This window comes from Leptonychotes weddellii, chromosome 8 (assembly GCF_054177405.1).
Source record: "Leptonychotes weddellii isolate Sample4059 chromosome 8, ASM5417740v2, whole genome shotgun sequence".
In the NCBI taxonomy this organism is placed as follows: domain Eukaryota; kingdom Metazoa; phylum Chordata; class Mammalia; order Carnivora; family Phocidae; genus Leptonychotes; species Leptonychotes weddellii.
This window is the reverse complement of record NC_138376.1, coordinates 23,151,523-23,167,226: the sequence shown is the minus strand read 5'-3', so window position 1 is coordinate 23,167,226 and position 15,704 is coordinate 23,151,523. Positions and strand designations below refer to the sequence as shown.

Here is a 15,704-nt window from a genome sequence, read left to right as displayed (position 1 = left end):
TAGGAAGCCGCCTTCTTCCCCTGCCTTTGCCTGCTGCTACTGCCTGCTGTGTGTGCTCTCTCTCTCTGACAAATAAATAAAATCTTAAAAAAATGTATTTGTACCCACTAAGTTCATATTTATGAAAACTTAGGACAGTGCCTGGTAAACTAGTAAGAGCTACTACGTATTTCAAATAAGTAAGCAGAAATAAGTGAGACTCCTATCTTAGTCCTCCTTTGCCTATTTCCTTGGTGCAGGGTATGACCACCCCCACGAGGGCACTACTGGGTCTAATTTTAATTTTGGTCTCCCCAGAGGAGGTAGAAGCATTCAAATTACACAAAATTCTGGTAGAAGTAAGACCTGATAGGGGCGCCTGGGTGGCTCAGTCGTTAAGCATCTGCCTTCCGCTCGGGTTATGATCCCAGGGTCCTGGGATCGGGCTCCACATTGGGCTCCCTGTTCAGTGGGAGGCCTGCTTCTCCCTCTCCCTCTGCCCCTGCTTGTGTTCCCTCTCTCTCTGTCAAATAAATAAATAAAATCTTAAAAAAAAAAAAAAGGTAGACCTGATAACACCTACACCCCCGCTGAGACATGTCTATCCACCTCTGCAGGTGCACAAACACCCACACCCCTAAAGACAGAGGGGTGTCATTCATTCACCCAGCAACTATTTAGTGCCTACTCTGGGCCAGGTGGTAAGACTCAAAGTACTGAACGTTAATTAAGTATGGGTTTCATGAAGCTTACTTTTTAGTGTGTGTGAGAAGAGAAGCAAGGAAATTGTGAGGGGGACAGAAATAAATACATACTTTAAAAAAACAGATCCCTTGGGACGCCTGGGTGGCTCAGTCAGTTAAGCGTCTGCCTTCAGCTCAGGTCATGATCCCAGGGTCCTGGGACAGAGTTCCACATTGGGCTTCCTGCTCAGTGGGGAGCCTGCTTCTTCCTCAGCCTGCCACTCTCCCTGCTTGTGCCCCCCCCCCGACAAATAAATAAATAAGATCTTTTTTAAAAAATAAATTAAATAAAAAATAAAAAAACAGATCGCTTAAAATGCATCTTCCTCTCCAGCTTTGTCCTAAGGTACCCTGAGATGGGGCGATCCCATCCAAGAGGTTAGAGAAAATGGTGGGTTAACCTGGCTCCGCTAAACGATTGGAAAATCCCCTCTAGCAAGAAAGGTAGGGGAGGGAGTTAAGGATTAGGTTAATGGTTACCCCTGGCAAACTGTTGAGCAATGGTGCTATGGAAACCTGAAAGAGACCATCACAACTCTAAGGCGTGTCAGGGAGGCACACACCTTCCAATCTGGGGTGAAAACAGATTAGGGACTGGTTTACCAAGCCAAGGAAGGGGAGGGAGTGAACAAGAAGCCACCCTTTGAAGGAAAGGGTAGATACTGAGATAGAAGGGTAAGGAGAGGAGACCGCAGGAAAACTTCTCTGATGCAGGATTTGGGGGTGCAGCCCCGGGGGCACTGCTGGATAGTACCAGGAGAGGGCAGCATTACCTGTCATCTGGGAAATTAAGGCGAAATACCTTGTGGGTAGCCATGCCAGCCAGCCAAAGTCAATATTGATGATCAAGCCAGCTTTACCCATAAAGCTGTAGGAGAGAAAAAGGCAGGAATGAAGCTGCCAAAACCTGTTTGAGCTCAGGGCTGGCCCCATTTGCCTGAGGCGTCTCCCAGAAGGGAGATCTTTGTGTGGCGGATTCTCTGATGGACATTGATCAGCTGGAACAGAAGAGGACCCTAAGAATAGGGCTGTTTTGACCTCTTTTCCTCAGATGCCCTGTGTGCAGAATCTGAGGGTCACCCATGGAGGAGACCCCCCCCCCCCCCCGGCCTCCACACACACTCATGGAATCATTCTACAACCTTACAGGATCTTACAGTTCAAAGGAACAAACACTGAATATATCTCCTCACTGGGGAGGAGAGAGATAGGCCTTCCCCCAGGGAGGAGAAAACCCACAGAAGAGGAAGCAGGAGAGGAGAGAGGAAACCACTAACTGCTGGTTTCCAGCAGCACGTCTCTCACCCCACCCCAGTCCTCCCCAAAGTCTCCCTTTCTTTAAGTGTCAAGGCCTGTTTTGCTCCTCTATGTCCTTGCACTCCACCGTGTTTTTCTGGAACTGTAGGTCTCTTGTTAGACAGCAGGTGATGAGGAAGAAGGAGAAGGCATGGTAGGGAAGGAGAGAGATTCAAGACATGGAGGCTGGAATATGTCCAGTTTGGAGGACATACTATTAAGCCATTTTTCAGCAGATCATAAAGAGTTTGACAGAACCTCCAAAAATCAAGCTACTCTTCCTCTACCTCCCTACTTATTTATGTGTGTCCCCAAGGACTCCATTTACATTATTCCATCTGATCTTTGCTTTTTTTTTCTTCCATGACAGGACTAGCTACCATTCCCTCCAGAATCAGTGCAGCTCTATTCTAGGGCCACAACAACCCCACCCTTCCCCACCATTCTCTCATCTTCAACCGATCAGTGAGAAAAGGGCTAGGGGCACAGGAAGGGTCCTGGTATGGGCGCAGAAGTGGAAGCATTAAAGCTGACTACGCTGCTGAGGAGGAGCAGACCTCCCCCAGTGAGGAGGCCCTTTGGCTCAGCTTCTTGTTTCCCTAGCAGGAGACCTGGATGTCTCCCCTCCCATCCCCTGCCCTATCTTTCACCACTCTCTTCCCCCAACCTCAGCATCCACTTCCAAGTCCCTGTCCTGCTGGAGTCTGGAAGGAACGTGGGAAAAGGAATAAAGGACCACCTTCACATTCTAAAATTCCCTCCCTGGGCCCTCATGGGCTTGATCAAGCTGTTGGTGTCTTGTGTGAGGGTGGAGGGGGAGTGTCCTCTGATTAATGCAGCAGGGAAACTGAGGCAGGAAAAAAAAATCCTGTGTTCAAGGAGACGGGTGGAGAAACAAGGAGGTTCCCAGGATTCCCCCTCCCTAACACCCCCATCCCTTTTCCTCTAGGAGACCTGAGGCTCTCCCCTCTGCCCCACTCCCGAGATCGTCGAGTCCCGCCCCCCTCCTGTCCCCTCCCCAGGTTCAGGGCGGGGCCGGTCGGTGAGTCAGCGGCTCCCTGATCTAGCCGGGGAGGGGATAGAGCTGGAGGGGCGGGGTGTGGGGTTGTAGAATGATTCCCTGAGTGTGTGTGTGTGTGTGTGTGCTGGGCTGGTGGGGAAGCCGTGTCTCGTGTGAGCGGGTCTCATCGGGTTTGTGTTGCGCTGAAGGGCCAGCCCTAGGTCTGGGGGAGAGAATCCCTGCCTGTGGGACCCGCCTTCCCTGGCCCGGGCCCCTCCCAGTTCCCTCAGCGCCGGCCGCTTCCTGGTCCCCGTCGCAACCATGGCTGAAGAACAACCTCAGGTTGAATTGTTCGTGAAGGTAGGAACACCTTCTCGCTCCTAGGCCAGCCTCCCAATTCCTGGAAGGCAACTCTCACCTTTACCCAGCTCCAGCCTTAACTCCCCAATCCCTTCCCTCCTTGACCCCCACCCAACCCCACGTGCAGTCTGCAGTGTGCGCCCTGTTGTGGGGGGTGGCCTCGGGAGGGGAAGACGATTGTTGTGGGTGCGGGTAATGAGAATTCTGTGCTCGACCCTGAAAAGTTCGTAGAAGTGCAAGTTTTCAGCCCCCTAAAGGGCCGGAAGGTAGAGAGAAGGTCCCAGGAGTTGAGAATATTGACGAGGGTGGGGGTGGGAGGGACAAGCTGATGGAAAGACTGGGAGAGAAGGGGGCAGTGGGACCCAACAGGGTTTGGGAGGGTCAGAGGGAAACATCAGGACAGGTGGTCCTACGAGAAGACCAAAGTGAGGGGTGTCTTGGGGGAGACTTGGAGAAGTGCGGGCGCGTGTGTGGCACGGCAGGTTTCAAGGAAGAGGGTGTGGTGAGGGAGGCTGCGGGGAGATCCACGGGGAAGGACTGGTGGGGTGGAAGGAGATGGGAGAGTGGGAGTGGAGTTCTAGCAGCCCGGCCGGAGAGGGGGTGGGCCCGGAAGGCTCCCCGGGACTTGGAGAAGCGAGAGAAAAGAAGGTGACCAGATGGGAGTTTAGCTGGGGCTACCGGGAGGATAGGTGGGGAGAGGGATCAGAAGGAGGAAGAGACCTGGGTTAGGGTGTTTAGGATTTGGGGGTTTTAGAAACAGGAAAAAGAGAGTCCCCCAACTCAGTCCTCTCTCTGTGGGTGTGGATGAGGAGCAGTGGTCCTTTGGCCTTTGGAGATGAAAGCGCGACAGCGGACTAGCGGACTTCACTCTTTCTGCTCTGCTCCCCTCCCCACTTCAGGGGCATTCTTACCCAATCCTGGACCTCATCTCTGCACCTCCCTCTCCGTCTGTGCCTCCTTGTTTGCACATTCTCCCCACCCTTCACTTTCCTGCCTCCTTTCTCTCCACTACCCCCTTTGTTCGTCCTTCTTTGTGCGTTCCTGCCGCTTTCTCCCTCCTCGCTGCTTGGGGCTTCTGGGGGAGCCATTCCCTCTCCCTGTGCCCAGCCATGCCTGGGTCCGCCCCCCTTAGGTGTGGTCCCCACCCCACTCACACTTGCCTCAAGGGCTATTTTTATTCCTGGGTGAGGCTGCGCTACAGATTCTGGCCTTGGGTCCAGTGTGAGGAGGGTTATCTGGAGCCGGGGGCCATGTGCTGGGAGACCCCACAAGTAGTGTGTGGGGAAGAGGAAGGTGGCCCTCCACTGCCCAGGCCTCAGCGTCACAGGTCCCTGCCCCCACTCCTTGCCAGGAAGGAAGCTGCTGAGGCCGGAGACAGCCTAGATGAATCACCCTCGGCCTAGGGGGAGGTCCCTTGGGGGATGAGGTCACCACTTGCCAATTAGAGGGCAGCCCCCCTCTGCAAAGCCCTCTACATCTTTAGGGTGAGGCTCTGGGCCCCTTGACTCCCCACCCAGCTGCCAGAAACAGGGTAGAGGTATAGAGAACCAGTACTCTGGCTTCCAAACCCTGCCGTACCATGTCCATTCCCAGGCTCTACTCCATTCAGGAATCTAGGCCTCTAGCCTACAACCCTGGCCTCACCAAAGTCCCTCTCTAGGGATGTGAGAGTTAAATAAGTTTTTGTATGTAAAGTGCTTAGAATAGAAGGTAAAACTGCATTGCTGTTTGTCTTCCCTCTCTAGGGTCCCGATCTCCTGAGTTCTCCCAAACTCAATTCCTCTGCCTACCTCCACCTGTCTCTGGGGAACCAGAAGCTGACCTTTGCAGAAAACGTTCCCACTGATCTGCCCTAGCTTTGCTCCACCTCCAGAGTGGAGAGCCCACGTCTGGGGAGAGCTTTTAGTAGTGAGACTGCATGCCATGACTAGGCAGAAAACAGCGTGATCTGGGAGTAGGAGGTGCAGAGAATGGCCTGGGGTAGGTCGGGTGTACCAGGCCTAACCTTGGGGTGGGGGTTACTTTTCAGGCTGGCAGTGATGGGGCCAAGATTGGGAACTGCCCCTTCTCCCAGAGACTGTTCATGGTACTCTGGCTCAAGGGAGTCACCTTCAACGTCACCACTGTTGACACCAAGAGGTGGGCCAATTTCTGTTTCTCTAAACACCCCTTGTGCACACACATATGCACACACACGCTCACCCATCCTAGTCCTTTCATCCTGCACCTTTTCCCCCTCCCTCCACCCAGAGCTCCTTTTTCTTCCCACATCCCTCCATCTCCCCTTTCTGATTCTCCCTGACCCCCTTTTCCTGTCCTGATGCCTGGGCTCTCCCCCAGGCGGACTGAGACAGTACAGAAGCTGTGCCCAGGGGGGCAGCTCCCATTCTTGCTGTATGGCACCGAAGTGCACACAGACACCAACAAGATTGAGGAGTTTTTGGAGGCGGTGCTGTGCCCTCCCAGGTATGAGGGCACTTGGAAAGGAAGGGGTGGGTAGCAGGGAGACTCTAGGAAAGAGAGACGTGGAAGAAATGGAAAACCAAAATGACGGTGGGCTGGAGCAGGGGAGCTAAGGCTCCTCCCCAGAAGATATCTTCTCCTGTTTCTCCTACTGGCTTTCAGGTACCCCAAGCTGGCAGCTCTCAACCCTGAATCCAACACGGCGGGGCTGGACATATTTGCCAAATTTTCTGCTTACATCAAGAATTCAAACCCGGCACTCAATGATAGTGAGTCTCAAGGGTTGGAGGCCGGGGTCCTAGGAGGACTGGAGAAGATCCAGGGATTGGGAGGCATTAGGGGCATCTGGAAATTTCGATATTGGGGAGACAGAGCAGATGTTGGCAAACCCTCACTGCCTCCCGCCCCAGCCCCCTTCTTTTTGTTTAAATCCCATATTTCCTTGCATTTTCATTGGCTGTGACTTTAAGCTTCTCTTGTTTGTCACCTAGCCTCTCCTGCACCACTGGGGATGTTAGTTGGGTTGGCTGCTGACTTGTGTTCTGGCAGAAGAGGGTTGTGCTTAAGAACAGTGACTCTAGGGACACCTGGGTGGCTCAGTTGGTTAAGCGTCTGCCTTTGGCTCAGATCATGATCCCAGGGTTCTGGGATTGAGCCTGGCATCCGATCCGGCTCCCTGCTCAGCAGGGAGTCTGTTTCTCCCTCTCCCACTCCCCCTGCTTGTGCTCTCTGTCAAATAAGTAAAATCTTAACAACAACAACAACGACGACAACTCTAGATCCAGACAGCCTGAGTACAAACCCTACTGGCCGTGTGACTTTGGGCAGTTCATTTAATCTCTCTGTAAATCCATTTCCAGATCTATAAAATGAAGATAACAGTGCCTATTTCATGGGTTGATGTGAGAATTAAATGAGTTTTTGTATGTAAAGTGCTTAGAGTAACACATGGAAAACAACTACATTCATGTCAGATATTATTATTTTGGACTGGCCTCACCATTAGTATTCATTCACCCCCCACTCCCCAGGCCCTCCTGGACTATGTCACCCTCCTGATGTTCTTACCAATTCCCCTTTCTTGCACAGATCTGGAGAAGGGGCTCCTGAAAGCCCTGAAAGTTTTAGACAATTACTTGACATCCCCCCTCCCAGAAGAAGTGGATGAGACCAGTGCTGAGGACGAGGGCATCTCTCAGAGGAAGTTTCTGGATGGCAATGAGCTCACTCTGGCTGACTGCAACCTGTTGCCAAAGCTCCACATAGTACAGGTGGATGGTCATTGTATGAGCAGAGGGTGGCCGCTGAGATGGCTCTTTAAGAAGCTCCCACACAGGTTTCCCATGACAACCACTCCAAAGGTGGTTTCTTTCTTAGGGTGGTTTCTATGGATGGCTACCAATAGCAGACACACCCCATTCCTTCTCGCCAGTCATTGCTGCAAGCCCAGTGCTTTGAGAGAATTACATTCCGTGATACAGGCTGTGGGTGCAAACAGACTGGCTGGGAGTAACATATCCCAGTGTTGCTGTCAAGAGTGTTCTTCCTGTCTCTATCACTGCCAAATCCCCACATCAGACAAAGCAGGCTTTTCCTAAAATCAGAGCTTTAATTCGTTTTGTAGCATCGGTCTCCACTTTGTCTTGTGATGAAAGATGAAAACTGCTGCTTCCCATGTTTTTGTCTTAGCCTCAAAGGTATGGTTTAGTTTGTGAAACATGGGCCTAATGTCAGTCTGCCACAGACCTCTGTATTGAACATCTGTGTACTAGGCACTGAAAGACACAAAGATGGATGAGGATTGGTCCTTGCCCTCAAAGGATTTGAAATCTAGCTAGGAAGATAGAACAGTCACAAGAAAGTTAAGTAACAAAACATGATTAAAAGCCAGATGAAAAATAGGGACAAAAGTCACAGTGGAGAATTTCTGATTTGTGAATTACATCTCAGTAAAATCAAGAAGAGAGAAATGGCACCATGGCACGGGGTGGTCTAAAAAGGAGCTGGTTATAAATGGCCAGGATTTCAGTGAGTGGAGAGGAAGGGTGAAGACAGGAGAAGATCGTGAGGAGTTAAGAAAGCCAATTGGAGAAGATGATTCATATGGGAGATAAGAATCACAGGAAGAGAAGCCAGATAGTGGGGGTTCTTGAATGCCTGCACAGGAAGGCTAGATTTCATCCTGTGAGTCTTGGGAGAAGGGAAAGACAAGAGCCTGGCATCCAGCTCGGCTCCCCGTAGGCTAACATGTTGGTCCCTCTCCTCTCCCCGCCCCCAGGTGGTTTGTAAGAAGTACAGGGGATTCTCCATCCCGGAGGGGTTCCGCGGAGTGCATCGGTACTTGCGCAATGCCTATGCTCGGGAAGAGTTTGCCTCCACCTGTCCAGATGATGAGGAGATCGAGCTGGCTTACGAGCAAGTGGCCAAGGCCCTCAAATAAGTGGCTCCTGAGACTCCGTCTCCCCTCTCCATTTTCTCCACAAAGGCACCAACTGGTTTCCACGTGGCTATCCAAGGGACACACTCCAAAATGGCCAGTGGGCAGAGAATCCTGGAGCACTTGTGCAGGGCTGGCTGGGGGGCTGAGGGGAAAAATGGGGAATCTAGGTAAGATTTTTATTGTGGGGTGGTGCGGGTAGGACAATGTATTTCAGTAATAAAATACAGAATGAAAATACAGTGTCGTTTTACACAAAGAGGACTTGAATGTGGGTAACACGGAAAGAGAAGTGGGTCAGTGACCTTGAGCTCAGGGCAGAAGCCAGGAATTTAGAAGAGGGGTATTTGTGGTCAGGCTTCCATTTTTCGTGCCGCTCCACCATAACGCTGTCTTGTGGTCCATGTCGCATTTGCAGCCCAGCCGCCGGGGCCAGCCAGATCTGGGTGGGCCTGGGCAGCACTCACGGGGCGGGGCCGAGTTCTGAGGAGAGGAACGCAGTCCCCGTGGAGTGGGCGCGGCGTAGCAGGGCGGAATGGGCGTGGTCTCGAGGAGCCCCGCCCCGTCCCGCTTAGACAATGCCCCGAAGCCGCCAGACCATCGCGACCCCGCCCCACCGTAGTTCTTGAGCTCGCCTACCCAGGGACCCCTCAAAAGCCAAGAGCTCCAGTCCCCGAGGCTTGAAGACTAGGACTCCCTTCTCCAACCAACTCTGTCCTCAGGGGGGTGGGGCCCCAGCCAAGATCACAGAGCGCAGGAGTCGGGGTGGCCGCTGGAGGTAAGTCTAGGGGTTGGAGATGTCCCCTGGACCGTGTGCGGGCCGGAGCTTGAGGGTGCCGGGCCGGTGCCTGCAACGGACAGAGTGCAGGAGGCGGAAATTTGGGTGCGGAGCTGAGTGAGGTAGACTTTGGGGAAGATGGACCGGGAGACAGGGTCCTGGAGCCGGGAGTGGCGCCCGCTCCCTGGGACCACGCCCCCGGTTTCCCCGCCCCTTGGATTTCGTTTTAGACCTCTCCCAGTCCTCCGGGACTCGGTCTGGTTTATACTGGGTCGCGCTAGGGGCAGCACGACCGGCCCGGGTGGAGAGAGGATATTTAACTCCTTAGGTTCTAATTCCTCCCTCGTTGCCCCTCTTCCTCTTTCTCGTTTGGGCATTCAGGATTTCATCTTCCTAGGCCCTGACCTTCTCCTCAGCTGTCTCCTCCTGTCCCATAACCCCTTTGGGTCCCTCGCCGCACTTCGGGTCCCTATGGCAGCGAGCAGCTGAGGGTTAAGGGGGCGGGGCCGTTGCATTTTTGGGGAGTGAGCGCATCCTAGCGGCTGCCAAGAGGGGCGCCTAGCAGGGACCTCGCGAAGCCCCCGAACAGGGGCAACAGGTGTTTTGAAGATTAGGGGTCCCGGTCTTGTTCCTCGGACTCCCTCCAAAGAAGCAGACCCAGAAGGGTGCGGGGTGGAATGGGGTGGGCAGGAGAGAAAGGTCTGGAGGGGGTGGGGCGAAGTGGGAGGGGCGCCCGGAGATGGCAGAAGGAAGACCCGGGCGCTCCTTACCACCCCCCTACGCCCTTCTGTGCGTGTCTCTTTCTCTGCCTCCCCCGCCCCCTTTCTGTCTCTTCTCCCAGACAGGTGAAAAAGAGAAAACTAAGAAATCAGCGCGGCCAGAGGGGGAGACTGTGTGGATGGGATGGGGACGCCAGGGGAGGGGCTGGGCCGCTGCTCCCACGCCCTGATCCGGGGGGTCCCAGAGAGTCTGGCTTCGGGGGAGGGTGCGGGGGCTGGCCTCCCGGCTCTGGACCTGGCTAAAGCCCAGAGGGAGCACGGGGTACTGGGGGGTAAACTGAGGCAGCGATTGGGGCTGCAGCTGCTAGAACTGCCTCCTGAAGAGTCGCTGCCGCTGGGACCGCTGCTCGGTGACACCGCCGTGATCCAAGGGGACACGGCCCTAATTACGCGTCCCTGGAGCCCCTCCCGCAGGCCGGAGGTGAGCGCCGGGGCGCGGGTTGGGGGGTAAGGGGAAAGGAGGAGCTGGACGTGCGGAGCTTTAAGAATTGTGGGTGGGAATGTCTGTGCCCCGCGCCCTCTTTCCTGCCCTAAGGTCGATGGAGTCCGCAGAGCCCTTCAGGACCTTGGGCTCCGGATCGTGGAGATGGGGGATGAGAACGCGACGTTGGATGGCACTGATGTTCTCTTTACCGGTGAGGCTGAGGTGCCTGCATCCCTGGGGCTTGGCATTGGGAAGCAGAGTTGGGGAGACTAGGCCATGTCGGGCCTTGTTTCCAACTCACTCTGGCTCTCAAACCTCCGCGGCCTCCCTGGGCTCAGGCCGGGAGTTTTTCGTAGGCCTCTCCAAGTGGACCAATCACCGAGGAGCTGAGATCGTGGCGGACACGTTCCGGGTGAGGAGCGGCACCAGCTTTGTGCTGGGGAAGCGGGGAGCGGATGGGGTAGGAGGGGCGCAGGGAGGCGGCGCGGAGTAGGGAGGAGCCCAGAGCCACCTGTGTTTGAGGGAATCCCCTCACCCCTCCCGCGTCCCTGAATAATTTCCCTTGTTGCCCCTAGGACTTCGCCGTCTCCACAGTGCCGGTCTCGGGCCCCTCGCACCTGCGCGGCCTCTGCGGCATGGGGGGACCCCGCACTGTCGTGGCCGGTAGCAGCGACGCTGCCCAAAAGGCTGTCAGGGTGAGGAGGGGCGGGGTGGGGTGGGGCAGGTTGGGGCGCGGCCAGCAAAAGTGGGCTTGGCTCCTGGCCGGGGAGGCGGAAAGCTGGGAGGTTCAGAGACTTAATTCCAACCCCTGCCCTCATAGAGCCGTTCATCTAGTATGAAAACACGTCAGAAAGCAAGAAGTTACTATAGCAGGACAGGGACAGGGAACACAGTCGATTAACATCGTCTTCCCGAGTTTCCGGGAACCTCCCCAAAGGTGGCGTCTAAGCTATGACGAAGGATGGATGACATTGACTGGTGGGGGGCTAGAGAAAGGAAGGAGAGGGTTGCAGGTAGTAAGAACTGCATGTGTGTCCGAGGTGGAACCTACCAAAGGTCACTAAAATGCTTAGATCAGTGCCTGACACATACTAAGAGCAAGTGCTTGCTACCATTATTATACAACAAATGTAACTGTGTCCTCAGCCCTTAATGGTGGTAGGGCCATCACACGCGGTTGTGGAGAGGCTGAGACTTGCCACTTCCTCTTTCCTCTCCCCCAGGCGATGGCAGTGTTGACAGACCACCCCTACGCGTCCCTGACCCTCCCAGATGATGCAGCTGCTGACTGTCTCTTTTTGCGACCTGGGCTGCCTAGTGTGCTCCCTTTTCTCCTGCACCGTGGAGGCGGGGACCTGCCCAATAGCCAGGAGGTGAGGGAAGGCAGGAGCTCCACCACCAACAGTAACCAGAGGAAGGAGTCTCAGGCCTTCCTAGTGGGACGAAGAAGGGGTACCTTCTCTAGAAGCGTGGTGGTGCCACTCTGAGCTGGCTCCAAGAAGGGCCTGGCTGTGGCCTTGGGGTCTTACTCCCCTCTCCCCACTTTGTGTCCTCCCTGCAGGCACTGCAGAAGCTCTCTGATGTCACCCTGGTACCTGTGTCCTGCTCAGAACTGGAGAAGGCAGGCGCCGGGCTCAGCTCCCTCTGCCTGGTGCTCAGCACGCGCCCCCACAGCTGAGGGCCCGGCCTTAGGGTTCTGGCTGGCCAGGGGTAGGGCAGCATAGGGAGTAGAAGGGGAAGGAGGCTTAGATAGAGGACGGTGAATAGGTAGTAGTGGGGAGAGGGCCCCAAGATGGGGGGGTGGGGGCTTAGTGTGGGAAAAAGGATAGAGTCCACTGGGTGAGTCCTCTTCCTCAGAACTAATAAAACAGAACTGACCTTTTAGACTGGGCTGTGGCTGGTGTCTTACTGGGATAGGGACAGGGCTGAAATCTGAGGTTGAGGTTAGTCTCTCATTCATCAAACCCTCATTAGGCACTTACTGACTCAGTGCCCAGCCCTATCATAGGTGTTTGGGCACAAGATGGATAGGATAGTATTTCTATTGTGGGGAGCATATATGAGGTAGAGAAGAAAGTCTAGGGTGGATCACTCAATTTATCTAAATGTCAGATGATTCAGAGACTGGTAGATTACCAACCCACCCCAAGTTGATAGAGAGGAAGAAGTGACGCTTTCAGGGACGTTCATTTTCATTCACTCATTTACTGAGGCTTAGCAGTAATATAAAAAGGGTCAGTCTTCTGATAGCAGGGAACTCACAGTACATTGAAATTGAAATACAGGTTGTGATGGAACAATTCACAGGGTGTTGTTGCTAAGAGATAAATAAGGAGACTGCCTACAGCATCAAAATGTATGCAGGGGTAGGCAGAGAGGGTCAGGAATGGCTTCCCAGAAACAGCAACATTTCAACTGAGTCTTGGGGATAAAGAAGAATTAGCCAGGAAGGTAGTGGGGAGGAGGAAAAAAGGTCCAGGAAGAAGGACTTGTGTGGCGCGAAGCCGTATTTGGAGGCTGGGGAGAACCTCTGCCAGGTTGGCATGCTGTGCGCTTGTGGAGTGACAGAGACAAGCCTGGAGGGTAGGCAGAGTGCTGCCAGCCCCTTGTACCCAAAGCCAAGGCCCATGGGTCCAGAGCTGAAAGTTATGGAAAGAAATCCTGCAACTCTGGAATACAGGTTGTGAGAAGGTTTGCATTTGGGGAGATCCTCTCTGGCTTCAGGGAAGAGGGCAGGGGCAAGAGGATGAGGTGGGGCTATGAGTCACCCAGGGAGGAAATGAGGAGAGTATATTCAGGTGGCAGCCCTGGGCGTGAAGAAGGGTATGGATTTCACAGTGACATTAAAATAGAAAGATAGGACTTGGTTCATTGTGTGGGAGTGAGCAGAAGGAGGTCTGCATGACTCCCAGTTTCTGGCTTAGGCAACTGGTTGATCAAGAGAGAATGCAGAGGAGGATTGAGTGAGTGACAATGAGTTGGGTTTTAGATGTGCTGGGTGCAGAATGCCTACAGCCAGCCAGGCAGGGATGTCCCAGGGATAGATGGGAAATCCCATTACTCGAGATCTGAGCTGGAGAGAGCTCTAGGTGTTGTTTGCAGAGGTGAGGGCTGAGGACTGGCTGTGGATGACAGATTCCCAGAAGAGAGGGAAGTCAGATAAAGGGACGAACCTAGAATGGTGGGGAATACCATGGGGATAGGGAGCAAGGAAGAGGAGTCCAAAAGGAAGACACCAGCATAAAGAAAGGAAGTAATCAAAGACCAAGCTAAAAACTCTACTGGGTGTGGCCTTTAGGACCTCACTGGCAACCTCATGGAGAGATGACGAGCAGGAGGAGTGGAGTGAAGGAAAAGACAAGGTGTAGGCCCCTGATTCAAAGAGCTGGACTGTGGAGGGAACCAAGAGACAGGACAACTATCTAGGACTTGTTGATGTCTTAAGATAGGGAGGCAGGGCTTGATCAGGTTTAGAGAGGGCACCAGTGGTGAAGAAGACATGAAAGTTACAGGAGGGAGGGTAACTGAAGGAGCACGGTCAGTCGCAGAGAACCCGGGGCTCCTGACTCTCACGCTAGTGCTCATTTCTATCCCGTGGTGCATTCCTTTGCCAGGTGAGGGGCCAAGAAGGGGTGGGGAGTTGTGGAGAGCTGGGAACCTCCAGCTTGTGAGGTTTGGGATAAGGGCTTCCCTTCAAACTACAACCGCATAGATGGTGGAGGCATCAGCCGGGACCACTGGGGACAACCGGAGGGGCCTTCTGAAGGCCAGATGATCCAGGTCTGCGTAGAGAAGGCTCTGAAAGGTGGGGAGGAAGGCAGGAGGGTCTCAGAAGTCAGACTTGCTGGGGAATTCAGGCCTCTGTCTTTCTTGGTCCACTTTTCTTGGGGATTCTGTCCAACCCCCTTCCAATCCCCAGGCCCTTACCGCCTCCTGGTCCAGTTCCCCTGCATTCTTAGGCTCCTCCTCCTTTACTGGCCTCTGGGGCTTGACTTTCACGAGTGGGTCTATATGGGGGGAACAGAGCTGAAGGATTGAGAGAAAGTGACCAACACTCTGCTCCCAGCAAGGAAGGGCTCAGACTCAGGAATTGAGAGGTGGGAAGTGTGGGAGCAGTAGAAGGAAAACGGGGTGGAGTTAGTCTCACCAAATCTGGGGAGTGGTCGAGGCGGGTGCGGGGGTGATCGTCTGTAACGGATGTATAAGTCTTTGAGAGCCACCAATTTTGTCTCTCGTCTTCCTCCGGGCCAACAGCAACCCAGCAACTCGAAGGCTCAGACCCGCAAAACAATTTAGGCTCCACCCCCACAGATAGTTCCGCCCACACTCTGATCCTGCTCGGGCTCTAGCTTCGCCTCCCTAGCCAGGGCTCTGCCTACCAACCTGCGGCCTCGGCCCAAGTGGTCACCTCCCCCCTTCCTCTCTAAACCACACGCCGGAGCTCTAGGTCTAGCTTCTGTCTGCCAAGTTCTGGTCCTGCCCCTCCCGCCTCTGGTCACGACCCGTTTAACCAGGCCCCGCCCATTGTGCTCACCTGTGCCACCACCAGACCACGCCCAACGCCCCGAGTCCCAGCACTAGCCCAGCGCCCAGCAGGGGGATGAGGAGCTGCGGATTCACGGACCCTGGGGGAACGGAGGACGGGGGGTGGTGGTGGATACTGAGGTTAGGGGTGCGAGGACAGAGCACTAGCTCTCCCGCCCAGGAACCCCCCAGCTAAGGCCTCTCTCCCTCCCGAGGGTGTGTGTCCAAGTCCCGCGCACAAAGGCCTGGACCTACCGTGGGTAGGCCCCGGTGCCCTGCAATCAGCCCCGTCCCCTAGCACGTGAAGCACCGTACGGCTTTCTTCCTCGTGGCGGCCCCTGCAGAAAAAGGTGCCTGAGTCCCCCGCGCTCAAGAGGAGCTCCAGCCGCCGGATACTAGGGTCCAGGGCACGTAGGCGACCAGCAAAGGGCTGGACTGGAGACACAGTGGGGGTCCCGCTCGATGAGGCCCACAGGATGGGGCGGCGTCCCTTGGACAAGCCCTTGCAGGCCGGGAAGCTAGGCGCCCAGGCCCAGCGGATGGGATGCGAGACCCCTAGGCAGGAGAAATTCACCGAGTCTCCAGGGCGGCCGTCCAGTGAAGCTGGGGTTGGAGGGGACAGGGGTTAGGGCAAGTCCACAGGGCAAGACGAACCCCACTCCCGTCTCCTCTCCCTCACCTCTCCTCTGTGCCCCCGCCAACCTGGATCATCCCACACACATTAACCCTCCTCTCCCCATCGCTCCCCCCTCCCTCAGTCTTTCCTCGCGCCCATCCCAACTTTGGGGGGGGATGGCTTACCCCCGGGGTCCCCCTGGGCCCTAGACAGCAGCAACGGCAGCAGCTGCAGAACCAGAGCCATGGCTGGGATGTGGTGGGGATAGGAGGCGAGTGTATCAGCGGAGGAAACCGGAGGGAAAC

At 54.9% G+C, this 15,704-nt stretch overlaps 3 protein-coding genes across 10 annotated transcripts; 2 read left to right on the top strand and 1 right to left on the bottom strand.

Moving 5' to 3' along the window:
• Positions 1 to 3,099: 3,099 nt before the first annotated feature.
• Positions 3,100 to 8,516, top strand: CLIC1 (chloride intracellular channel 1). The gene is made up of 6 exons (XM_006738452.3): positions 3,100 to 3,378; positions 5,408 to 5,517; positions 5,719 to 5,844; positions 6,004 to 6,110; positions 6,931 to 7,112; positions 8,120 to 8,516. The coding sequence occupies exons 1-6, from the start codon at positions 3,340 to 3,342 to the stop codon at positions 8,279 to 8,281; spliced, it is 726 nt and encodes a 241-aa protein (XP_006738515.1). The 5' UTR covers positions 3,100 to 3,339; the 3' UTR covers positions 8,282 to 8,516.
• MPIG6B (megakaryocyte and platelet inhibitory receptor G6b) lies at positions 8,444 to 15,692 on the bottom strand. Of its 8 annotated transcripts, none has more exons than XM_081827890.1 (6): positions 15,585 to 15,692; positions 15,039 to 15,386; positions 14,794 to 14,884; positions 14,407 to 14,447; positions 14,187 to 14,266; positions 8,444 to 9,126 (listed from the first exon to the last, which is right to left on the bottom strand). In XM_081827890.1, the coding sequence occupies exons 1-6, from the start codon at positions 15,643 to 15,645 to the stop codon at positions 8,929 to 8,931; spliced, it is 819 nt and encodes a 272-aa protein (XP_081684016.1). In that variant the 5' UTR covers positions 15,646 to 15,692; the 3' UTR covers positions 8,444 to 8,928. The 8 variants fall into 8 exon arrangements, 5 of the variants coding, with proteins under 5 accessions (XP_081684016.1, XP_081684017.1, XP_030889551.1 ...); XR_014147594.1 differs by having other exon boundaries at positions 8,989 to 9,126; positions 14,407 to 14,532; XM_081827891.1 differs by having other exon boundaries at positions 8,989 to 9,126; positions 14,187 to 14,285.
• On the top strand, positions 8,863 to 12,143 carry DDAH2 (DDAH family member 2, ADMA-independent). Its single transcript, XM_006738453.3, has 7 exons — positions 8,863 to 9,056; positions 9,898 to 10,256; positions 10,371 to 10,470; positions 10,598 to 10,671; positions 10,835 to 10,954; positions 11,483 to 11,632; positions 11,821 to 12,143. Exons 2-7 carry the CDS (start codon positions 9,960 to 9,962, stop codon positions 11,935 to 11,937), a joined length of 858 nt encoding a protein of 285 aa, XP_006738516.1. The 5' UTR covers positions 8,863 to 9,056; positions 9,898 to 9,959; the 3' UTR covers positions 11,938 to 12,143.
• Positions 15,693 to 15,704: the final 12 nt, after the last annotated feature.